The 25,872-nt window shown below is 40.8% G+C and overlaps 1 protein-coding gene across 1 annotated transcript in view; it reads right to left on the reverse strand.

The window, feature by feature from the left end:
- Positions 1 to 277: 277 nt before the first annotated feature.
- The window catches only part of LOC104850732 (alpha-2-macroglobulin), a 39,218-nt gene continuing 13,623 nt past the window's right edge, over positions 278 to 25,872 (reverse strand). The window contains exons 13-36 of the mRNA XM_010607800.3: positions 25,771 to 25,834; positions 24,566 to 24,708; positions 23,505 to 23,654; positions 20,496 to 20,663; positions 19,940 to 20,048; positions 18,038 to 18,161; positions 15,370 to 15,598; positions 14,252 to 14,378; positions 13,814 to 13,935; positions 13,165 to 13,216; positions 11,584 to 11,667; positions 11,127 to 11,303; positions 10,718 to 10,805; positions 9,811 to 9,967; positions 9,498 to 9,572; positions 8,900 to 9,080; positions 6,455 to 6,678; positions 4,547 to 4,765; positions 4,305 to 4,432; positions 3,381 to 3,471; positions 2,342 to 2,410; positions 1,176 to 1,278; positions 688 to 729; positions 278 to 346 (exon numbers count right to left, since the gene is read on the reverse strand). Of these exons, the coding sequence (XP_010606102.1) occupies positions 330 to 346; positions 688 to 729; positions 1,176 to 1,278; positions 2,342 to 2,410; positions 3,381 to 3,471; positions 4,305 to 4,432; positions 4,547 to 4,765; positions 6,455 to 6,678; positions 8,900 to 9,080; positions 9,498 to 9,572; positions 9,811 to 9,967; positions 10,718 to 10,805; positions 11,127 to 11,303; positions 11,584 to 11,667; positions 13,165 to 13,216; positions 13,814 to 13,935; positions 14,252 to 14,378; positions 15,370 to 15,598; positions 18,038 to 18,161; positions 19,940 to 20,048; positions 20,496 to 20,663; positions 23,505 to 23,654; positions 24,566 to 24,708; positions 25,771 to 25,834 (2,943 nt within the window). The 3' untranslated portion in view covers positions 278 to 329. The remainder of the gene's footprint in view (positions 347 to 687; positions 730 to 1,175; positions 1,279 to 2,341; positions 2,411 to 3,380; positions 3,472 to 4,304; positions 4,433 to 4,546; positions 4,766 to 6,454; positions 6,679 to 8,899; positions 9,081 to 9,497; positions 9,573 to 9,810; positions 9,968 to 10,717; positions 10,806 to 11,126; positions 11,304 to 11,583; positions 11,668 to 13,164; positions 13,217 to 13,813; positions 13,936 to 14,251; positions 14,379 to 15,369; positions 15,599 to 18,037; positions 18,162 to 19,939; positions 20,049 to 20,495; positions 20,664 to 23,504; positions 23,655 to 24,565; positions 24,709 to 25,770; positions 25,835 to 25,872) is intronic.

The following is a 25,872-nucleotide window of genomic DNA, read 5'->3' on the forward strand; positions in this document are numbered from 1 at the left end:
TTTTCTAACCTCTCCTTTCATACAACACTGAGTCTTTTCTGATTCTATATGAATTTTAGGATTTTTTTCTAGTTCTGAAAATAATTCCTTTTTAATATTTTGAAATCCCTCAGTTCTTAATTACATCTAATTTCCCCCCTCAATATTCTATTTGGAATCATATGGAAATGAAATAACAATGGTGGAATGAATGAGGAAGCAGTAATAGAGCTTGATAAGAAAAATGTTTATTTATCAAATCTTCGGAGACATAAAAACACTTTTTCCCCCCTGTGAAGTCTTAAGAACAGGGCCTCCAGCCCCCAAAGGACTTCTCAAATGTGTGGCTCTCAAGCATTCCCGGGATCTGTGATAATGGAAAGAAAAAAAATTTAAGGCGGATTTGGATTTCCATCAGCAGAGATGTTCCTTCCCTTAAGTCTGGGGGGCACAGGGCCTGAGGAAACCTGATTAGTGTAGTGGAAAATGGAATCTGTTAGGGATAAGAACCTAGTAAACGGCCCTGTGAATTCCCCGAGTTTGACAGTCACTGAGACTCTCAAATGCCTGTGTTTTTCTATGATCATATGTAGCGTGAATAATATGAAAACTCTCAAGAGTATTCACACAGACTGTTATGAAGGAGGAGATCTGGGGGACAAACCAGAGAGAGCCTGACTGCATTTTGAGGCAGTATAAATTGCGTACCTTTGCTGCAAGGAGCAGAGTACTCAGCAATTGCAAACTCATCTGAAAAACAAACAAACCAAAACTCATTACATGAAGCCCGTGCAGGAATCTTGGATGTGGGAAGAAAGGCATCGATTGAGAAAGGTCAGCATCAGGCACTCTACATATCCACTGCTGCCTTCTTTTGTCCTTTTAGGTACAGAATCTTGTATCTTCTCCCCCAACCCCTCAAAGAAAAGACAGTTCAGATGTTATACTTGCTTAAATCTCGTATTATTCTACAGTTGGTTTTTCTGAACAAAAGGGAACAAAATACCCCATAATTTTTTGTTTTAGCAGTTGAAATATGTAGGTAGTTTCTACTGTGTAGGTTTAGAAAACATAAAGTAGAGAATAAAACTTAATGTAGGCAAAGATAAAGCCATAAGAGAGTGTAATGTAATAAAACACCCAGAGCATCCCTCATGCCGAGATTTAATTTCTATGTGACAGCTGCTCTCACTCACTTGTCTCGTAGTAATCATACACTTTAACTATTGCTGGCTTCAGATCTCTTACTTCTATGTCTTGCACAATGAAGAAGGACAAACTCAGTGTCTGGTTTGAGACCTAGAAACAAAAGGGAGTTGAATGACCTTCCAGGGAACTTTGATTTCTCTTTGAATAGATGAATAATAGGCATTTGTCTATTTTTTTCGAAAAGGAATGTTAACTGCACCCTACAGGGTCCTTACACTTTGTACAAAGCTTTTGGAGTAGATGAGAAAATCCACAAATTATTTCTTAAATAACCGAGATGACTCATATAATGCTATCATTGCCAGTAGTTGGTACTTTTCATAGGGAAAGTTTATATATGCTTTTTGTTGGCTGACTAGCTATGTCCTTTTTAAATATTCAGAGATTTGGCACAATTTTGCCTTTCCACCCTGTAGAAATGCTTCTGCAGAGTTGAAGGAGAAGTATACAAAAGGCTGATCACTGAAGCCTTTAAAATTTTAAATCTACAACATTGGGCCTGTTTATAAAATTATATTTTTTGTTGTTTTTTTGAGATAGGGTTTTACTATGTAGTTCAGGCTGGTCTTGAACTCACTATGTAGCTAAGGCTGACCTCAAACTCTCAGTGATCTTCCTGCCTTAGCCTCCCAAGTGCTGGAATTACAGGCAAGTGACACTGCGCCTGGCTATGGTTTATTGGTGGACTGGTTTATTATTTTATGGTCCAAATCACTGAACCTGAAATTATTTTCCTCTTTCATACTGTTGATGGGGATGTTAATTAATTAATAATCACAATGGTTACTTCCCCACATTATTTGTTATCTTTGAAATGATCGTGAGCATAAAGAAAATGCTTCATGTAGAATTTCGTGCTTATGGAATCTTGGAACTATTCATAGCCTAGTATTATAAGAAGTGATAGGGGCTGGGGATTTAGCTCAGCGGTTTGGTGGCCTGCCTTGCAAGCGCAAGGACCCGAGTTCAATCCCCAGTACCAAAAAAAAAAGAAGTGATTTATCCTCATAATCTCAGATGAAATGTAATTAAAAGACAGGAGAACATTCACTGGAGTTCATATTAGAATTTTCAAATTTCTAGCACGGAGGTGATATTCCCCAAATTACATTTTTATTTATTATTTTTTTATAACTACTATGGCAGGGATCACCTTATCCAGATAAATCAGGACATGGCTGTTGCTGACTTCAGTTCGGCTCACGTCGTCAGATGTTTCAAGCTCAAGAGAAAAGAGACAAAAGTTAGTAAATGGAACCTGGAGGATCCAGAGGAAACAAATATTTTCTTAGTACCAAAATAAGCTTGAGGGTGGAATTCCTTCCTATGATTTTTATATGTAAAACATAAGGTAGTAAAAATAAAAACAAAGGATACTTTTGACAAAAGGGTTAGGGTTAGTGTGGCACATGACCCGGGTGGCAAAGCTGACTTGTCTGAAGAAAATGAAAGTAAACATAAACTTCGTAATTACTCATGTTTCAAAGTGGTTTTCTTTTCTCCTTCCTTCCCTCCTTCCTCCCTCCTCCTCTTCCTCTTTCTATCTGTCCCTTTCTTCTTTCAACTGATAGTTTTGGAGACTGGGTTTGCTGTTCTGTTAGTTGGTTTCAAACTTGCTAAATTGTCCAGGCTGGTCTCAAACTCACAATGCTCCTGCCTCAGCCTCCTGGGTGCTGGGAATCCAAGTATATTTTAGTATTAGTATTGTCTCGGTCTGGTGTTATGGTTTGTATCCAGATGTCCCCTCAAAGCCTCATGTGATCATACCTGGGGCTTTTTGGAGATGGCTGGATCTAGGGAGTGTGATGCTGGGATTATGGGTATGTGATTACTAACTAGGTTTATCGTAGTTCTGGATGTGGATAATGGAAGCCCCACCCTGAGTGTGGGCTTTATTCCTGGACGGAATATAAAGGGAGAGATGGAAGGCAGGCTTGATGCTACTGCTCCTGCTTTCCTGCCTTCCCGGCCATGGACTGTTTCTCCTCTGTGATGCTGCTCTGCTATGCCACTGTGCCTTGGAGTCAGTTGACTAAGGACTGAGACCTCCTCAAACTGAGAGCTGATAAATCTTTCCTTTCCTTGTGGCTGATGGATATTTTGTCCCAGGAGAAAGAAAAGCAAGTAAGACATCTGGGGACAAATAAACCATTAGATAAAACCAGACTTCCCTGCACACGTAACAAATCTACCTTTTTCACTGTTGGTTTCAGGGGGATGAAGCCAGACACCATCTTCACATCAACAATGGCCATATTGGAGGCAGGACGGTTCCCAGTGTAACTGCAGATCCAGGAAAGGAAGGATTTGGGTTTTTCTGTGTTATAAAATGTTCTCTTTTTCTGTGTTCATGTTAAGAACGCAGTAGCTCTACAAAGTACAAATAAGTCTTCCCAGATATACTACCCTAGTGGTTCAGAGATCTGGTGGTAAATTTGAGTTTGTACAAAGCCTACTGAAGCCACAGAGTTCAATCCTACTCTGGACCTGCAGAACCGAATTTCAAGTGCATAGATGGAGGATCCTCATGCTAAGAAGTCTCTCCCAGTGATGCCTGGATGTGAGGCTTATAATCTAGGCCAGTTATTTATGACATATATTTTATCTTGATATTTTCCCTGAATGTTATACCAACCAAATGATAAAATTCATGTGGACAGGTACTTTTTTTGGGTAAGATTACTTGAGTATTGTTGCATATAAATATGTTTTTCTCTAAACTTGATTATATTGTATGTAAACTGAGATTTATTTATTGCCTGTAAGAATATTACTTCCATCTACCTGAGCTTGTCAAGAGTTCTCTCTGTGTTTGGAATAACCAAAGAACAATATAGTATTACATTCAAAAAAACATTCAAGTCACAGGCCAGGGGTTATATTCTTTAGTTATTATTGGGGGAAGTATTAACCTTTAAGTGATGAGGTTGGAAATTAATGGGTCATGGAGGCAAGGGATAGACAGGGTGAACCTCAGCACTGAGGGATTCTATCAACTTAAAAGAACACACTGCTTTTAAGTAAATGCTGCACAAACTATACTGCCACACTTCCCCACTTAGTGAGGAGTCCCAGTACGAAGACGAGAATTTGGTGATGCAGTCTGGAGATCCTACCTGACGTTCAGTGAGATCTGGAAGCTGGTGTGGGCTTTGGGTCCGTCACAGGCTGAAGGCAGAGTCTGCACCTCCAAAGCAAATGGGAATGCGTCCTTCTCTGGGAGAACATTGTATTTCAAGGATGTCTACAAAACATTAAAGATAAAAACAAAGTTTTTCTTCCTGACTTTCTCTCCACTTCCTCTGCTCTTTCTCTGATTTGCCCTACTTTCCAGTGAGAACAGTTATCGGATCCTCACCTGGAGGTAGACACACCCTTCCCCTGTCACTCTCGCTTCGTATTCCCCAGGCACTGTCGGCAGTGACACCTGCTGTAGTAACAGGCGGTTGTTGTTGTCCACTTGGAAGTTGGTGGAAAATGTGTCTGAAGACCGGATGGTCACCTGTGCAGCGTTCCCAGTCCTGGTAAAAGTAGCAGCTCCATATTTGGACAAAGCATGGAGAGCTACCACTGTGTCCTGGAAGAGAGGAGTGAGAGCACCCACTTAGGTGTTGCCAGGTTTGGAAGTGCTTTGTGTGTGGGGAGCTTGGCTGCCACGGTGACCCTGGGAGATGGCAGAACCTTTAAGAGATGGAGCCTCACTGAGGATCCTGCTGTTGGAAGGGATTAAGGTTGTTCTTGTGAAAGGGTTGTTATAAAAGGAGCAAGCATGACCCTACTCAGCTCTATGGCTTCCTGCTCTGAGTTGGGTTCTTTCCCATTTGTGTTCTTGCCTTGGCCATCTGCCATCAGGTGATGCAGTTGTGTAGGGGAGTGGGATCACCAGAGACTGTGACATTCTGTTTGGACATTCAGCCTCTAAAACTGAGCTAAATAAACTCATTTTCTTTATAAACTTTGTTGCCTCGGGTATTTTGTTATAGTCATAAAAAGTGGACTAATACAGGTATGATCACTCCTCAAGGACAGATATTTTTCAAAGTCCCATGTAAACCACTATAAAGTGGTTTTAATATCCCATTTCCCTCATTACTTAAATGTTTACATTCTAATTTCAAAATTGATTATAATCTTTAGATGGATGACAGAATTACAACATTCACCAAGACTTTGGATGGTATACCTTTGAAGTTTATTTCATCAGAAAGTTATCTCTCATTTAGCTTTCTAATGTTGGACATGGGATGTGAAAAATATAAGGCATCCGCTACGTGCCTATGATGCCTTTCTCCACAACTGTGGTCAATACACCTCCACCAAAGCACAGTCCGTCCTCTCCCCACACAAAACCCTATTCCCTTGCTGAGGTCAGTGTTCTGAGAGAATCCTAGGTTTTTTTTTGGTAGCCATATCAGAGTCGTGCTTCAGTTTCTCCAAAACATAAAAGATGATCACAATGACTATCTTCTTAATTTAATGACTTCCTTTCTACTGGAACAGTTCTGGTGCCCAGTGATTTCACCTTCGTATGCCATATTCTTAATATCCCTTGATATCCAGCCTGAATGCTATCTTCCAAATAACTGATATCTAACAAATTAATGAGAACTGCTTTTAACAGAGTGATTTAGTTTTTTTTCACTCATAGGGAAAACCAAGAGTTTAATACAACGGGAAAAGGATAAGATGCCATTATGTCCTATTCTGTCTTTTAGAGCAAGTAGGATAACAGCTACGTTCTTTGATGATGCAACTTCCTGTTGGGTACATGTTAACGAATTGCATACACACATGGCCAGGATTATGAGGTTGGATGAATAAAGACAATCTTCTATTCTCCTAGTGGACTAATATTTGTGTGTAAAGAGGTTGGTGAGGAGCGTGAAACGTGTCCACTTTAAGGGACACATCAAGAATGGAGAGATTTGCCAGGAGAGGCGATTGCTGGGTTTTGAGCTTCTGAGAATAGTTTGAATGAGATGAGATGGTTAAAACTTCCAGAAGAATGGTGGGAGATGTTTTTTCTTTTTTTAATTCTGCTGATGCCCTACTACTACTTTAGGGAGAGAGAGTTGTTACAGGAAATGGGACCCTGTGATAAAACATTTTTTTTTCAGCCTCTGTTGACTTATTTCTCATTATGCTTGTATACTAATAAGCTTTCAAGTTATTGCCAACTTCTCTTTTTATCCTTCTATGTGTTTTATAGCTTACTTGAAGGTTTTGCTGCCTGAAGGTGAAGTAGCAGTTTCTGGGAGTCACCCACCTGGGTGGAGGAAAAGCCACCGTAGGAGTTCTGTTGCTTTGTGATCCATTTCACAATGCGTGCTGCGGAAGTCAGCTCCGCTGGGGTCTGGGCTGTCTGGGCTGTGAGGAGAGCTAGGAGCACGTAGGCCGTCATCTCCACTTCGGCAGAGGGCGCCCGGGGTTGGTACAAATGTCCCTCTGGTTCCCTGGGTTTCTGAGGCCGTGCCCAGTGGATAGAATTATCTGGGTGTGAGAAAAAGAGTTTTACAAGTTACTGAATATTTGTATTTAATTTAAGGCGAGAGAACCCAAGCCAGAGCTGAAGTGAGGGTTGTTTTCCAGTTGTAATCTTTCAAACTTTATAGAGATGGTTTTTCTTACAGGTAAATCTGAACTCAGGTGCTGCAACACACAAAGTCAAGGCAGGTAATGTTGCCAGAGGCAGATGCCTACAGCCCTGTGTGTAGTCGGATCTTTACTATAGTTGGGTCGAGGGGGAAAGAAATGGCCCAGCAAGGGCTCTCACGATGGTGCCTATTTCCTACTTCTCGTCTTATCCAGACCTTGGCTAGAAGTGTTAAATTCCTTGTTCTTAGAGGTTTCTCTTTAGGATCTCAGGTCACATGACAGAACTCACATCCATCGAATTGAAAACAGATCAGAGGAACACCCAAAGCCACCGTGTGTGTTAGGTAATGGGAGTCAGGAATCGCAATATTCAGCTTAGGGTACCAACCACCACCATGCTCCTCAGAGTGTAACCTGGAAACCTCACATGTGCGTGAGGAGAGAGAGGCCGGCGAATTCACTGCAGCACTGCTTGTGAGAGAAAACAAACAAACAAACAAAAAAACCAAAAAAACAAGGTCCACAAGGAGAAACTTGATACACAAATGATGACCTAATGCTGTATTACAGTGTTTTCTGCAGCAGAGAAAATTAGAGAACTAAAATTACAGACCCCTCTGTGCTTACTCTCAGGAGCAGAGTGTTGAACTTAAAAAATAAGCAGCAACAAACACACAAAAATCCAAGCCACGGAAATACCCCGCAAATAACCACGGATATCTAAAGATGAAAAATGGTACATACTATGTATATTATTTAGCAGTACATGTGCAACAAAACTATAAAGACACGCATAGGAATTAGCAACACCAATTCAGAATAATGATTGCCTCTGCAGGTGGAAGAGGGAAAAGGGATTTTTTTTTCGGTGTTGCTACTGCTTTATTTCTTAGGCTGGGAGGGAGTGATATGTGGGTGTTTTCTTTTTCTTTTTTTTTTTTTCTCTTGTTGCTAGTGTTATTTTTCTTTTTTTTTTTTTAAATTGAGTTTATTGGTGCATTCTAGGTATACAGTATAGTTACATTCATTATTGGGATCTTGTACCTTCACATGACAGGTCTTGGTTCTCATTTTTTTCCCCTTGTCCCTGCCGCCCCTTCACTCCCTCCTCCCCTCCCCATTTACAAACACTTTATTTCCATTTTTTCATTTTCTCACATTTTTTTCTTTTCCCTTATTCCCTTCCCCCTACCCTTCCCACTTTCCCTACACCTTTAGCCCTTTTCTTCCTATTTCACATTGTCACTTATCTCATTAGGATCTTATGTACTATTATAGTTTATTCACACCAGGGGAGACTATTCGGTATTTACACGTGTGACATTTATTTCTCTTAGGAGCATATCCTCAATATGTATCCATTTTCCTATGAATGAGTCTAATTTCTCATTCTTTATGGATGAGTAGTGTGGGTATTTTCTACTTATTATTCCTACCGTTTTGTATCTCTGAAATATTTTCCAGTATATTTAAAACATTCAGTGGCACATTTAAATGAGAAAGGCAGAATGTGTACTGGACATCTTATCACCTGCAGTCTACTTTCTGTTTCCTTGGCGTATACAGCGGTATTGTGTGACTGTGAACAGATTGGCCAACATTATCGGTCTTGTGGAAGGAGAATGAGACGTCAGAACCTGTTTCTGGGTTACTTTCTTTAACCTTTCCTTATGTTTGAGATGATACAATGCACCAAGCATGGGTTCAGAATATGTTAGGAAATACCTTTTAGTAATAATAGTATTTTATGGCATTTGCCGTGTGAATACCTTATACTAAGTGTTTTGCATATAGTAACTCATTTAATAGGAGAGCACTGTGAGGCGAATACGATTCCAAACCGCATTTTACTGATGACGGAGTTGAAGCACAACAGGACGATGACTCACCCATGGTCAAAGAGGTGGTGTGTTTTGGAGCCAGGTAGTCTCCAAAGGCTGAGCTTCTCACTGCTATGCCTGCCCCCTCTTATATTTTGAAGTTTGATTTTATTAAGGGATTCTAGATTTTATAAAAAATACGATATGGAAGAGAAGTGAGGAGAACCACAGAGACAGGAGCAGGGAAGTTTTGCACTGCAGGTCACCGTTCGGATACGTGAGACAGGAGATCTTACCTTCTTTCACACCTTCGCCTTCCAGGGAGTTCAGTATCTCTTTCCTCTTGTCCTGGTTCCCTGCCAGGGCAAATGCGTAGGCCAGCAGTGCCTTGGTGTAGACATGGCTGCCGTGGGCGCCTTCCTTTGCTGACTTCCAGGCTGAGTCCAGGCAAAACAGGGCGTTGCGGACCGTAGGATGCTGTGAAAGGGGCACAAGAGGGGAACTGAACAGGGGCGCCGGCATTCCCACTAAACACACATGCTGTAGCGAAGGTGTAAGTACATCTGTCTGGTGAGAACTCATTCTTATGGATAGAGAAAACAGCATTTTTACCCACTGTTCTCTTTTCAAAAGGCAGGAATAGAGACCACATCTTTCAGATTCTCTTTTTTTGGGAGGGAGGGAGAGTTAGGGGAGAAGTAGTCTACAGTCATCACTGGGAGGGTATAGATCTTTCTTGGATTGACCAAATTCTCTGCTGATCCGGGGGACATCAGCCTTGCGTAGCAGGGCTGACATTTCGTTTCTAGGTTAGTGTTTTGGACAGCAGGCGAGTGGTTTCCTCTTCATCGTGTGCAGAACTATCCTTTCTGCAGGCGAATGAGGACTACTCACAGTAATGGGGAGCGGGATCTCCAGAAGGGCAATGGTAATATAAGCAGAGAGGGTGACTTCATCTTCTACTCCTCCCTGTAAATATGCAAGAGGAAGAGGTCTGAGCAATCCAGGTCTTTCCTTTCTGCTGCGCTGTGGAATTTATCTGTCCCCACCGGTCCAAGCAACAACTGATCTTACTCCCACCCCCTCTTTCTTGGCTGAATCCAGGTTCTGTTTTCCTGACGCCTCTTGGCAGGAATTTCCACATGCTCACTCCTTCTCTTCGTGTCTATAGATATCACAACAACAAAACAGTCCCAGGATGGTTCACCTTTATGGCATTGTTGAGTAGTGACCCGGAGCTCTGGAAACAGCCATTGTCCTTCTGCCTCTGGGAGAGCCAGGAAAGGGCTTGGGTGATGTGTGCTTCATCGATGAAGATGTATTTTTGAGCCTGGGCAAAAGTCTTCAGTACAAAGGCCGTGAGCCTGACAGGGCAGAAAGAGGTGGTTTTTATGTAGTCACAGTGCTTTCCTATCACGTGACACCAGTGGGCATGGAGCGACTCTTCCTACACCTGTCAGGGATTCTTATAAACCAATGTAAACCAAGATTAACGTGCTGTATGTAGTGTTTCCTGGCTGACTCCCTCTCCCTTAGCACCGGGTGTCTACGTTCTTCTAATTTAATTTTCTTGGTTATTTGTGGAAGGCTTCTAAATATATCTTTGGAGATTTCATTCTGTAGATGACAGAACCTTCTCATATGTGGCCTTTATATGCAATAACTTCTAATTTGCTTTATCTTAAGGATTTAAGAAATTATTTCATATCACTGTTGCCTGCTCAGTTCTTTCCTCCAAGAGAATTTATTCTGAGTCATGATAAGTATGATGTAAAAAATGCAATTTAAGTGGAGATTAATTAACATTGTTTATCATCTGTAAGTCATATGAGATAGTCTGACTATCTCATCTAAAAACTCAATTATGGGAGTCATTTTAAAGAAAATACCTTGGCATATAATTAAGGATGAATTTTGGAAATGAGTCTAATATGTATGTGCTTAAATACCAGCTTTTCTTCTTGTTATCTTGCTAATACTGGTACATTTATCTAGCATAATATACTGTAGGTCTAATAATACAAATCCCAATAGGCTTGCTATGAATATAATTTTGGTAATATATGTAAAAGAGCTACACAAAAATTGGGCTCAAAAAGTTGCTTTTCCCTTACCAAGTGTTGCCCAGGACCCTGCCATATCTCTCCCCGAAGGTGCTGTAGGAGCCATCCTGGTGCTTGTAGTTTAACTGTCTCTGGTAGCCTGGAATGGAGTACCAGTGAAACAAAAGGCAAGATTAAAGTCCATGCTGAGGTCAGAGAAATCACTTGAATGCGTTGGTGTCTCTTGTAATTTTTTCTAAAATTTTTCTGTTATATGTTAGAAGGTCCTGAGTCTGGGTGATTTTACTGGGAGTTGGAGAGTGGACAGTTTCCATAAAACTGACTATCATAATGTTCTTATCACAGTAGTAACATACTGAGATAAAATCGGTACAATAGTATTGATACTAATTCAAACCTACCAGGGACTCATTGAAAGGGACACTGTCACACGTTTGTAGGAAATCACTCAGTCACTCACCCGTGCTGAGATAGCCGATGGCCTTGGACTTGGTCTCTGGAGTGAGTTGCTGTGTCTCATTTAGGTAATCCAGAACGTAGAGGTTAGGAGTGAACAGAACCATATTTTGTTCTCCACAGCCGTAAGGCATCTGGAGGAGATTGTGTATGTTCTGCATGGCAGAGCCCAGTAGGTCGCCTGGAGAGTGGATGAGACCAGAAGTCATGAAGGTTAGAGATTCAAATCCACCCAAAGTATTAAAAAGAAATGAGTAATCAGCTGGTCTAAAATAGGAGTTTTTTTTTTAAGGGAAGGATAAGTTTACCAGACAGAAGTATGATTAGAATTAATAAACAAACCTGAAGAAGGGAAGAAGAAAGAAGTTAAAATTGTATTTATTCTTTTGAGTGAATATTTACAGAAAGGAAATATAGCTGAAGCTGTCAATGCCCACATCCACAAGGGGCTGGACACGCACCCAAGATGGAGACAGAAGCTCGGGCAGATTCTTCTACCACACTGGATGGCAACTTCAGGGATAACTTTTCAGATACTTCAGCACCTAGGGAAAGAAGCAAACCAGTCAGATGAAAACTCTTTCTGCAATGTTTTTTGGGACACAAAAGCCAGATTATTCCTTACACTTAACTACTCCTGAAAATTTGTGCCTCATTTCATAGAAGAGTTTCCTTTTTAAATTCCGCAAACAAGGCTACTGGGATTTTTGAGTTTAGAATTTCATCCCATCATAATTTCCCCCTGTATGGAGAGTTTCATTTCAAAAGAAGACAAAATTGGCTGTGTGATGTTGTGATTCCGCTATAGTCAGTCTTGATTGAACTTTCTTACTTAAAAATTGTGTAAAGAAACAACAACAGCAACAACAACAAAGACCTGTGTGTCTCTGTCAGTAAAGGAAAATTTCCCAGGCACCTATGGTCAAGTTATTTTCAACAAAGTTGCCAAAAATACACAATGCTTGCATATGTACACGAGGAGACTATTATTATTAATATTTTACTAGCAAATAGGAAAAACTATTATGGAAAGGACTAAAACCCAAGCAGAATGCCCTCATGTATAATCATGTAGGTAATTAAACTTAATTCACTTACATGCAGAAATAAGCCTACCCAACCAATGAATTACGTTTTAGAACACATTTGATCCATTAAATCCTGGCAATATAAAAAAATCATAGTGAACAAAATTAGTAGATAAACAGAGAAAGGCAAAGGACCTATGTATTATGTTGATTCAATATTTGTTTGGTGCAAGAACAGACTATATTCAGAAATTTCTTAGCACTGTAAATTTCTATAAATGTTTGATTCAGATTAAAAAATTCTGCATGAAGACAAAGTTATGTCTTCTACCATAAGCTTCCTCAGTCACCTCTTACATGACTGATAGAGCCTTAGATGCAGGATTGACATTAAAGATATACATCTATAAAGAGATATCTCTCTCTCTCTCTCTCTCTCTCTCTCTATCTATCTATCTATATTTTGGTACCGGGGATCAAACTCAGGACCTTGTGCTTATAAGGCAGGTGGCAGAGCCACTGAGCTAAATCCCTGGCTCAAAAGAAATATTAATATTATAATAAAATAAAAGCCACGACAATTCTTTTTTTTGGGAATGAGATAGTAGTCTTATTATCAAATGCTGTTAACTATGCAAAACTGAGCAGTAGAATGGCCTGAATTCAGCTCTCCCTGTCTTGTATTGCTAATTATTCAAGGAAGTGTACTCTTTGGGAATAATTATTTGGATTCTACCCACCTTCTACCTAGGTCCACAACCTACACTCATCAGACAGACATTTTGGTGTTTGAAAACGCACTGCAAGAAATAGAGATTCAGAATGTATGGCACAGGGAGGATCTCTGATCAAAGCACTTGGCCTCTTTAAGACTCATTTCCTCTTTTGTCACACATGTCGGTCACACTTCAGGTCTTACAATGTAGAGGAAGTGTAGGAATAATACAAAAAATTCTCTGGACTTCAAATGTTATTCAGGTTTCAGTCAATGTTAAATACTGTGATGGCCCTTACCTGCAGGACACAGCAGAGAGTTGACTGTTACTTCCTTCTCTATTCCTTCAGGCTTTGGGAAAGAGGAAGAAAAATTAGAGATGAGAATGGACTGATTCAGGACATTCACACTGACGGGGACCACAGGTCTCTCAGTTGGATTTGGGCTTCACTGTATAAATGGACTCTATACACATAGGCACTAGGAAGACAGGTTGATCCATGAGAGTATGAGGGGAAAATGAGGAGGATAAATCTTGAGACAGAGAGACAGGGACGGTACACAGGTAGATAGGGAGAGAGAGAATGATGCACAATATCGATTTGCTATTACAGTATCCATACATATGGTTGCCATGGATATTATTACAGACTAGCTCTGCTTACATAAAAGTGAACACAAAATGAAGATAAAAAAGGAAGGGAGGCAAGTGATGGGAGAGGGAAGGAGGGGAAGAAAAGGGGATGAAGAAGGAATTAAGATTTACAATGTCCGTGTGCCAACTTCCCACGAGGGATGTCAACATCATAGACAGCAGACAGGTACCGGTAAGTAAATTAAAATAAAAGATAAGAGTCCCAAGGTCAAAAAAGAGTTGGAACCCTAACTGTTCCCACCAGAGCCTCTTTGTGACTCAGTGTGGCCTATGAGATGGGCAGGATCACTTACTTCAACCAACAGGGGCTTGATAACTGTGTCTTTCTTCCCATAGGTAGGGACCACGGTCTTTTCATTCCTGCACAGCTCTGAAGACTCCAGGGCCTCTGCACTCACAGTGAAATTCACATTTCCTGAAAACAAATACAGCAGAGGGAAGTGGCATTGCCTTCCTCTGTGCTTGCAAACTTAAGATGTGCAAGGGCTTAACGCGCTATAAACTTTTATTTCATAAACGCAAAAGCCCAGGAAGGGAAGCAGCAAAAACCTTGAGAACAGAGGTGGAGGTGAAAATGCAAAGAGATCCTTCTAGGTGTGTTTGAGTGAAAGGGAAACAATCCCACCACCTGCAGGCCTGTGCCTGAGGGGAACTGGCAGGGGCTGTAAGGGTCACACTGAGATATTCAGTTTCTCACAGAGAATTGCTTACTCTAGGACTCTGTCCCTCACCTAGTGACTTCAGGGTCACGGCCCAGGACACCATTTGCCGCTCATTCCCACAGATACAATAAGACTCTTGGTCTCTGTCCACAGGCACAGCTAGGAATTTGGGAGAAGCTTCCAGCTGAATGCTGACCTGAAACCACACAGGAGGCAAAGGGATTAGAGGTAGAAGGGACCAGAGGATAACATGTTTGAGAAAAAGTATATGGAGGAAATGCTTAGATTTCAGGGTGCCTAAGAGCAACGATTACATAAATGAAAATCAAGCACCCTTAGACCATTATGGTGGGTTTGACGTTCAGATCATAGCATTCCGGGGTTAGCTTTCTCTTTCGTGGGGTGGCACAGAGGAGAGGCAAGGCAGCAATGCCCTTTACCTGTGTGAGCTCCATTTTGTTGGCCTAGCAGATGGGCTGGACCATTCACTCTGCTCTCCCAGCAGAGTATAAAATATCCACAAGCACTTATGGCTTCAGCAGAGGTTAGATGCTTGCAACTTTTAAAAAGAGGTTGAGTGCTGGGTGTGGTGGTGCACGCCTGTAATCCCAGCACTCAGGAGGCTGAGGCAGGAGGATCGCTGTGAGTTGAGACCAGCCTGGGCTACATAGTGAGTTCCAGGTCAGTCTTAACTACACAGTGAGACCCTGTCTCAGAAAACAAAAAACAAACAAAATGAGGCTGAGTGTAATGAATGAGCTAGGAAAAGTACGAGAATGTCAAAGTTGAATCTTGGGTAATCTGGCACCAAAGAAAGAACACTGATACCATGTTGGAAGTCTTTTTTTGCTTTGCTTTTCTCAGTGCTGGGGAGTGAACCCAGGGACTTGTGCACACCATACAAGGACTCTAGTTCTTGTCAGAAATTTTATTTTGCATCTAATTTGCAAAGTAAGTAAAGTATCTAATTTAATTTTGATAAGGGCCAGCAATGTATTTTTTAAAAAAATTTGGCCCTTAACGATATCAGCTGTTATCTGTATCTATGTATATCGCATTATCATTCCTCTGTTTCTTTCTCTGCTGTTCACATCTTGTGTATAGCATTTGTCAGAGGTCCTCATGATGCAACTGTTAATTTACGTGTCTGTTACCTTGTATTCACTTTAGGAAAGAAAGACTCTTACCCGGATGCAGTCGGGCAGGTAGTTCAGCACGGTAGCCCTGAGCGTGAAGGCCTCCCCACGGACCACGGAGTAAGGCATCGTGAGCTCCACGAAGAAGGGCTGGAAGGCGCGGAGGGAGGCGGTGCGGGAAAGGCCGAGTCCCACGTCCGGGGACAGGCAGAGGGCCCCGGCCTTCCACTCGGTGATGGTGTCCGGGACCGTGACTCCGACTTCGGCCACGCCCGACGAACTGGGAGGGACGATGCGAGGGGCAGAAAGCAAGCCACCAAGTAAATCCTTCCTACACCTATAAGTGACTTTGCTACAAATGATTCTAAAGAAATACCAGCAATGCAGGGCACAATCAAGACTCAACATAAAAAAATGCAAGGGCATTTCTTCCCGCTCTGTTTCCTATTCCAATCTAGGCCAGAATCTCTTATGGACATGTAACTGTGATGCGATTATTTATGGATGATATAATAATGGACTACAAGTATAATTTGAGATTGTCCTTAAGTTCTCGTCTGTAAAATAGTGCTCCACCAAGAGCAGGTTTGTAATTTTGACTTCTACTACTACTGCGCATATTTGGCCTGACTGAGTCTATGCTTACTTAGCCTAAGACTAATGACCATCTCCTAGCTCTTCATCTGTGTGGTTCTTGGTCATATTTAGTCCTTATGCTTGCTTTCTGGAAATCTTTGAATAAAAGTTTTGCAAAATTTCTTGGTTCTGATTCAAGTCGGTTATTGAAACTTCCTAACAGTATTTATGCTAAGCCTCACCTGAAAGTAAGTGTAAAAGAGGGAGTTGGATGATGAAAACTTAACTGATAGTTCCCAGTTACCCGCCAGAAGGGTTTGTCTATGCATTTTCCCAGGTGTTGCCTGAGGTCGGGGCTTCTGTGTAGCCTCATCAGAGAGCAGAAGGGGCAGGTGCACAGCAGCCACAGGAGAACCTGAACCTGAAGGGGAGTTTGGACCTTTCCTGTGCTTCCCACCCAGCTTGCTTCAGTAATAAAACTAAGTCTCTGTCTCTCCCCTGGAAGGGATTTGTTAATGCATCAAGAACTCCAGCTTTTGTAGTTCCTACCACAAATTTTCTACCTGCGGGAGTGGAATGTACTTGTATTCTTGTCCTCTCAGATCAACAAGAACCAAGGCAGTTTTAAATCAATGTGTGAGCATTTTTAACAGCTCTCTCCTTGAACTCGGTGCAAAGAGAATAGGCAAAAGATCCAGGGTTTGTCTCTCCCTGATGAGTCTCGCCTGGACACTGGAGGTCCCAGCTTCCCCAGGCCTGTGGATCAGACCTTCAGTCAGCCTGTGACTAAGAGCTGAAGAAGGAATTAGTATCCTCTGGACACTTGCGTGGGAACATGGAGCCTCCCCACAGTTCCTCTGCTTACAGACTACAGAGATAGAGCTACGGGTCCAGCCAGCATGGCTGTCTCTGGGAACAAAAGGAGCAGGCAGTTTTGGACCCTGCAGGCAACAATAAACAAGTGATGATGAGTTGAAAGTATGTGAATGTGAACAAGACTGAAGACATCCATCACGGATGCTCTCCCAGCTCTGGCCAGTGAAGGGGAGCTATGTTTCAGTTTCCAGCTTCCACTTGAGGATGGAAGGAGTGGGACCATCCACCTATGCTCACTTTTCCAGCCACATCTCAAGAGGTTCATCTTTCCCATCTCAAGGCAAGGCAGGTCTCAGCGTACGCTAATCTCTCTGGGGCCACTGAGGACAGAGGCAGCGTGTTGGATAAGCACAAAGATTCAGAGACGCCAAAAATCTGTGGTGGGACTAACTGGAAAAATGCATCTTGTTGTACATGAGCCTGGTCTCACAATTTTGGGAGAAGTGGTATTCTTATCCAATGTACAGAAACTAACAGAGAGAGTCAAAGAAAATAAACAGGGAAAAGTATTCTAAACCAAGGAAAAGTTAAATCTCCAGAAACCAACTTTAATGAAATGGAGGTATGTGATTTATTCAGCTGAGAATTTTAAAGTATAATCGTAAAGATGCTCACTGAGGTCAGAAGACAAGTGCATAAACAAGGTAAAAATGCCAACAAAAAAGGAAAAATATAAACATCACCAAACAGAAATCATAGATCTGAAGAAGACAACTGCATTGTTGGTAAGAGTGTGAAGAAGGGGCCTTCTGTGCACTGTGGGGGGAGTGTAAATCAGTACAGACTTAGGGGAAACTATGGAGGGTCATTAAAGCAAACTCCTCTTCGGGGTATATGTCCCAAAGAATTAAAACCCTTCCCTCATAGAAATGCAGGTGCTCAGACCCAGGAAGAAAAATACCATGTGATCTTACTTGTGGATATAAAGAAATTGAATCTATAAAAACCTAACAGTGGGATGGTGGAGGAGAAGCAGGCAAAGGGTCCAAGTGGCATTTATGTCAGGTGAAAAAATCTGGAGATTGAGTGCACAGTCTGGGGACTAGAGTTAATAGTACTGTATCCTGGAAATTTGTTAAGAGAACAGATCCTAGGTCATAACACACACAATGGAGCCATGGCAGAAGATGGATATGTTAATTTGCTTCACTATTGTAATTATGTCACTATGTATGTATAACTATATAAAAGAAAAGAATTATCTGAGAATGAAAAACTGTGAGGGTTTCTATCTTACTGAATCTTCTACATAAAGGAAGTTACTTACTTTGCTACCACCAAGTCCCAAATCCATGTCTCAGGGAAGTACTTCCGAACAATCTCTTTTGGAGGGGGTGGACTGCTTCCCATTGGGAAGGCCGCGCTCATTCCACTCCGAAATGGAGATCCTCCTTTCACGGAAGAGAAAATGAGAACGATTAATATAAAGACGATGCTTCTGAGAGATTATAACAGATGCTACAGGGGAATAGGTAGAGTGGTGAAACCGGAACCGGAAGGTGGCACTTGGGCACTGAGGGACAGCTTCTAGGAGGAGCTGACGTTTTTGCTGAACGCTGAAGTATGAGAACAAGCTGGACTGGGGGAGAGGATCACAGGTGGAGAACGCGGAGACTTCGGAAGAACGTCTTGGGCTGTCTGTGGGGTGGGACTCTGTGGGGGACGGTGAGCCTGTCACTGCGCTAAGTGGGAGAACTATGGCGTGGGCAGGGCCCGGTTGTGTGGGCAGCTTTCTCTGTGGAAGCAAAGGAAAACTGTAATAGAGCTGTCAAGTCAGTGGGTTTGAGAAACAGTGTACAGGGTTGAAAAGATCAAAGGCAGAAAAGGCTCTTCGTTCCATGCTGTGTCAGAAAACCTGTAAGTTCCCTCATCCTGGTACACATAAAACGGGCAGTTATATTTTTCTGAGAAAAAAATATCTGTCTATGCAGTGTGAAAAAATATACAGTGAATTTATAGATTAAAAACATTTATAACAGCAAGAGACACACTGCTGTTACCCCACATCAAAATTAACCACCTTCCCCTTCAACACTGGTCGCACCATTCGTGCCACTTTCTGAAGAGTTCTGGAGTCCTCTCTCAGGAGTGTGTTTGCTTGGGTTGTTAAGGCTGCCTGGAGGCCCTGGATTAGTTTCAAACATTTACCTTGCATGGGTTCACTTACCCTTGACTTTGTGGGAAACCACAAGTGGCACGGTATGAGGTCCTCTCAACAAGGTGGGTGGGGACACACCCTACGTTTTTACAAGCCCACTTTTCCATTGGGTGGAAAAGTGAAAAGGATTAAGAAAAGGATTTCATTAAAAAAAGGATTAAAAGGGATTATTAAAAGGATTAAAAAGGATTTCCGGGACCGGGGATTTAGCGCAGTGGTTCCACTGCGTGCCTTGCGCAAGGTCCCTAAATTTGATTCCCTGGTACCTCCCCCACCCTCCACCCCCGGCCAAAAAGAAGAAGACTTCCAGAGCTGATTCAGAAAGTGGTAAGAACAGTGAGCTAAGTGAGGGGCAGAATTCTGAAGGGGATTAACATCAGTGTGTGTTTTACTATAATCAACATTACAAAATTTAACCATTCATGTATTTTGAGCACATCTCATATACTGCTGTGCAATTTCACTATCAATCTTACAAGACTATATAATTTACAAATACAAATGTATGATAACCTTTATAGTAAATTTCCTATGGCCAATTACATCACTGATGCATTGTATGGCTTCTACATGAGCAATGGCTGGTGATTTGGAGAAGCTAAAAGAGTGTTTTATTTGACTGAGGAGAAGGTGGTCCTGATCTGTGAGCATTCTGATTACTGTTCATATAGATTCTGAGCCTGGGAATGTTATCTTTTCTTTTCTACACAGCTCCTTCGATCAGAAGCAAATTCTTCTCGAATGACTTTGGAACTCCTCCAGCGGAGTTACCCCTTCCCTTTATTTTTTCACATGTGCACCTCTCTTCTGGCACTCTGCACAGTCTGCTTGGATTCTTCCCAGATTTTCATCGCTGTGATCAGATTTGGACTTGCTTTGTGTTTAACCGGGAGTAAGAACCTTACCATAGCTGAGTCACAAGTCCTTTTTTATTTTTTTGTTATTTTAAATCACATTTCATCTTTAAAAACTCTCTTATTGGGTTTAATATTTTAAATAAGATGTTTTTACCTGCTGGATACCCTGCATATGCCATGGGAACTGGAGTAAAGTGCTGGACAATTGCACACAGTTTGGGCTTCTGAATTTTTGAATTGGTGAACACCTTTAAGCCCATATCCTATAAAGGAAACGATCAATGTGTGAGTGTGTATATATTATTTAAAAGTATAAGCAGATATATATAAGCAAATATACATATATGCATGCAGATTCTTTTCACTGAATTTAACCAACAGTCCAATTAGTATAACATTAAATTTTAACGCTCACAGCTGTAGAAGACACATTCATAGACTTAAAGAGATAATTTAATTTTGTCATTGAAACTCTCAATGACAATTATACAAGTGATATTCATAAATATTGCAAAATAATGGATTTCATGGAGAAAGAAAGCTTGATTAATTGTGAAAAAAAATTCCTATCTTGATTCTGCTGCTTTTAGCAGATCTGCGCCAAGGAGTGACTGTGGAGAAGTTGTCCGACCTCCCTATTCCTTAACCTCAACCACATACAATATTTTAAGAACCCTAAGAACCAACTCTCTAGAATGTTAAGAGTTTACCTGTAGGAAGCCATACATATCTTTTTCATTTGTATTGGATACTGGGGAATACAGGATTCCACCAACGTAGGTGTTGTGGGGCCTGATGCAGTCTTCATTGTTTTCTTCCTGCAGATTCAGGCTCCCAGCATAGCCAGTGAGGTCTTTTACTGGTAGCAGATCATAAACCTGTGCGATGCAGATGACATAAAGGCAAACTTATTTGTGGCTTATTTTTAAGTGAAAGAAGCGAAGAGGGTGACCTCAATGCTTTGATAATTTATAGAGCAGGTGCAAATCCTTTTCTCTGAGCAGTTTTTTCATCATGGAAGTGTTTACCAGTTTCAGAAAAAGTTGAAATATTCCCATCTAATCAATCAAGGGTCACAAAACTAGGTTATACCATTCAGAGGCAAGCACTAGACTCAAGAGTAAAATGAAATAAACCTTATTAATTGAGAAGCTGAGTCCTGCTATATGTGAGGCATGATATAATAAAATTTAGAGATGATTGAAAGAATTGATAGTTTTGTCACTATCTTGTGGTTAGCAACTGGCTTGGTTCATAGAAAAATTACTGAACAGCTTTCTAAACAGGCACATGAATAAGTACCACACAAAAATTACAAGATCCCAAAGATGAATGTAACTATACTGTATACCTAAACTGTACCAATAAACTCAATGAGAGAGAGAAAAAAATAAGTACTACACATATTCTTTCTTGGACAGGATAGTATTTTTCTAAGGTATATTTTTCATGGAAATGAAATGGGCCAGATCTTCACACAGTGCATAAGTTCCTAAGATATTGAAAACAATGTTTTCAAAATCTGTTTGAAAAGAGTAAGACATATAAAAATCCTGACAGGTGCACTGTAATATATTTATAGGAGTGTGAAATGGATTGGAAAGAAGATATTAGCAAAGTGAATAGTCTGGTAAATTGAGACCCTTTCTTAAAGGCAAGTTCTTCTTATCATCTCTCACTCCCCCCCGCTTAATTTTGCTTAGTTTTTCTCTAAAGCACTTCATGTATTGTCTGTCTCATCTGTGAATGTGTAAATTTCATAGACATGGATTTTTCTTTTTCCAGTTCACTTTTAGATTCCCAGTGCTTAGTATAGTCCCTAGCACACATCAGGCTTAAATAAACATGTACTGAACAAATGACATTACCAGGAGCCAAGTGCTTTATTAATAAAAAACTAATGAAAGACTGAGAGGAACTAGAATTCTATTACTAAATATCTGAAAACGTCTGCTTTATTATCAACAATAAACACATGAATATTATCGTATTCATTACATTTTATATACTATTAACAAATAATTATAACAATATTATAATTACATAGGATGGTCTCCTTTATCTACCAACCAGAGTTAATAATTAAAAAAAAACAAACCTTTGAGAACTGAAAATTATGTTGTTCAAAAGTAAAGCATCAATGTTATTTTTCCACATATCCCTTTCTTCCACTACTGAAGTGTATTTAATATTTTCTTTAAAAGTATTCTAATATTTTTATTTAAAATCCCATTCAGAAGGACCAAAAATTAAGACTTATCTTCTTATAAGTTTCTGTTTTAGGGAAATAAAAATATAAAATTTTCCTTTATGAAATTCTGAGAGAAAAAACTTCAGTAAGAAGTTATTCCAATTTGCCTCATATTGAAAATTTGAAGATATAAGCAAACTAATAGAACACATGTCTTTAAGTAAAGGGTCATAGCATATACTTATGCTGTTTTTTATATTAACTCCATATTTTAAAGTATTTTATTAACCAATGTTAGTTATATAGTAATTCATTTTTCCTAATATTTGTAGATCAGGGGTAATATATACATTTTTATCAGAAATTATGTTCAGCTTGAGACATTATTTCAATTTGCATAATTCTTATAAAAACAAAAATCTGAGTGCTACTTAGCCTGTGGCATGTTAGTAGAAGCAAACATATCACTTCCATTAGGCTTTTCAAAAATTAAAAAACAATGGTTAGCATATGTTTGTGATATGTAATGAATATGTTAATCATGGGATATTGGTAAATATATATATCATTTTGATCATTTTTCCTCCCCCTTTTCCTCCCCTCAGTTTCACCTCCCCCATTCCCAGATTTAAATGTTAAAAATATTCTGAAAACCCATATGACTGGCTTTATAGAACTCGTATTTCAGGAACTCTGAATAACACACAGTGACTTTTACACGACATAAACATAACTTATGAATGCCTTCCCCAGTTCCTCAGTGAGAGTTGATCTTTTTATTTTGCATATTTGTACCTCTCTTACAGCATTTTTTCACAACTTATCTTATACCCTCTCCAGCACTGCGTGTGTGGATGGTCTGACCCAGAGCCAGAATCTTACATACCTGAACGAATCCTAAGTCCTTTCAGGGTTAATTTTATTTATTTATTTAATTTTTTTTTAGGCTTTTTGAGACAGGGTCTCACTATGTAGTTGAGACTGACCTGGAACTCATTATGTAGCCCAGGCTGGTCTCAAACCCACAGCGATCCTCCGGCCTCAGCCTCCGGAGTGCTGGGATTACAGGCGTGCGCCACCATGCCTGGCTGGGGTTAATTTTATTTTAATCATACTTTATCGTTTTAAAAAATTCTTTTATTTGGCTCAATACATCAGGCAATAAATTTTTATTAACTTTTTTCACCTGCACAAGTTAGTTGTGTGTGTGTGTGTGTGTGTGTGTGTTTATGGACAGAGAAAAAGAGACGAAAGATAGATAATATGAAATTATCTTCCTCGTTGTGATGAAAAGTGCGCACAAAAGAGCTCAAACCCTTAAGCAAATGCCGGAGACGTAGCTCAGTGGTTCTGCTGCCGCCCACCTCCCAAGCTCAAGGACCCAAGCTGGATCCCCGGTATCAAAACAATCAAACAAATACCTTAAGCAAACGATCAGTGTAATTTATTCCACCCAAGCAGTCCCAAGCTGCGAGCCCCTCGCGCGGTCCCTTCGGATCCCCCGGGTGGGGTGTGGGGTGGGACTCACCGAGGACGCGGAGAGCTCGGCCTCCGGCTTCAGGAGCAGCACGCTCTGGTCCACCGCCCGCAGGGCGCACAGGGACTGAGGCGCAGCTGTGACGCGCAGGCGCGTGTCTGAGGCTGGAAGGCTTTGCGCGGGACTGAAGCTCAAACCCACCTGGGAAATCGGGGAGAGAGGTCCGAAAAGCGCATTTCTGAATTTCACCTCGAATTCGTCCCTCCAAATTCACACATCGCCGCCTTGTTTGCCTTCCGGGCGGTTGGCATGATGCCGGGACTGAAACGTCTGTTCTTTGTACTTTGCTTTGGCTCTCAAACTTCAGTTGAGTCCTTGTAACGATTCCTAATTACTCTTATAATCTACTAACTTGGAGGTGTCATTTAAGAAATCGTCGATGCATGGCGAAGCCCTCACTACATGCGGGTGCAATGCAAATGGGTCTCGTGCTCCTGTATTTTGTTTTGTTTACTTATAGTCTGAAAAAACGGAGACATGTGCTCCCAACGTTTCATTAAAGGAGAAAGGAAGGCGGGGGATTTAGCTCAGAGGCCACCTGCCTCACATAACTTGGAGGTGTCATTTAAGAAATCGTCGATGCATGGCGAAGCCCTCACTACATGCGGGTGCAATGCAAATGGGTCTCGTGCTCCTGTATTTTGTTTTGTTTACTTATAGTCTGAAAAAACGGAGACATGTGCTCCCAACGTTTCATTAAAGGAGAAAGGAAGGCGGGGGATTTAGCTCAGAGGCCACCTGCCTCACAAGCGCAAGGTACTGAATTCAATCCCGGGTACCAAAAAAAAAAAAAAAAAAAAAAAAAAAAATAAAAAAAAAAAAAAAAAAAAAAAAAAAAAAAAAAAGAAAAAAAAGAAAGGAAGAAAGTACGAACTGTGACCCATGGTAAGAGATAACGCTGCACAGAGAATTTTGCAAAATGAACCAACAGCTGACCTTGCTAAACGTCTCTGGAGAGTTCACTGAAATCCTTGGCCTCTGCACTCACATGTAGAAAATATATAGTAACTACTAGTTTCAAATGTTGGAATCTTATGACATGAAGAACCCACCTTGTTGGCGAGACAATTTTCGACCTCATATTTTGCAGAATCCCCAATCATTTCCCCGTCAGGTAAAATGGCATAGATGAGCACTCGAGCAACAGGCGCTAGGTCGGACTCCACGGGGACTGACAAGAGGAAATGGCCTTTCGCTGGAGCACAGAGGGGGAAGGAAGCCACTGTGGGTTAGACTTCTCCCCAGGGCCAAAATTATCCTGCTGCAAAAGCCACTTTAGTTGCCTGGTGGTTTATTTACTATTTCTAGTAGTGGGTAAATAAATGGTATGTGTAATGAGTAGATAATTATCTCTAGGAACACTAGCTTTTGAAAAAAACTTTACGAAAGTCCTTTCTCCTATATAAATTGTATATAAACTTCTCACCAATTTTAAACTTTACCTAAACTACAGAGAGCTCTGATGCTACCTAAAGGTATAAAAACATCTACCTGGCTGCTGTTTGACCTAAATCTCACGCTGGAAGAGGGAAACAACATGAAGTTATGAGATGCAACAGAAAGAGTTTAACGCATGTTTTTGTGCTTATGCCCTCTTTACTCTTCTGTAAAACAGATATTTTTTTCTCCTTAGGAGGGCTGTGCTCCTTTGGCCATTATTTTTGATGTCTATGTAGATGATCTTTAGTCTATCATGGTACTTCTGTGTTGGTACCAAGAGGCAGCAAAGGAAAAATTTACTAATAATTTTCCATCAAGTTAGTATTTAGACTCCGTTAGAATCAGAGAAACCTTAAAGGGTTAATATGTGCTTATGGGGATGTCTTCTTCAATGTAACCTTCATAAGTTCTAACCTCCTCTGTATGAGAAATATGATATTTATAAAGATATGACTCAGCACAAGACCCGGTGTGCAGAAAGCATCCCAAGGCATTTCCTTCCTCCCCCTCATTCTCCAACACAATTCTGAAATGTGTCTGATTTGGAGAAGAGGGTTCACAAATACTGATAGTTCAAACATTTGGAATGAGCGTAGCATGTACACAACACCTCCATTTCATATACTGTAAGCAGAATAGGGGGAAGAAAAAAACATTATAAAAGCGAAATAAACATTCCTGTTTTCCCTCCCTCAACTTCCCCTCTGTTGTACTTAGACAGAAATTATCTCTATTTGAAAGTATTTCTGAGCTTTCTGTAAAGTAAGGGTGAATGGGCCAGAATGCAGCAAAATGTGGAGAGGTTGGAAATACTCACTGTTTTCCTGCTCCACAGGAAGCACCTGAGTCCCAGACAGGACAATGCCTCCCTTTGCCATGATCTGCAAAAAAAAAAAAAAAAAAAAAAAAAAAAAAAAAA

Source organism: Fukomys damarensis, unplaced genomic scaffold (assembly GCF_012274545.1).
Source record: "Fukomys damarensis isolate Sample0158 unplaced genomic scaffold, DMR_v1.0_HiC HiC_scaffold_19, whole genome shotgun sequence".
Classification (NCBI taxonomy): domain Eukaryota; kingdom Metazoa; phylum Chordata; class Mammalia; order Rodentia; family Bathyergidae; genus Fukomys; species Fukomys damarensis.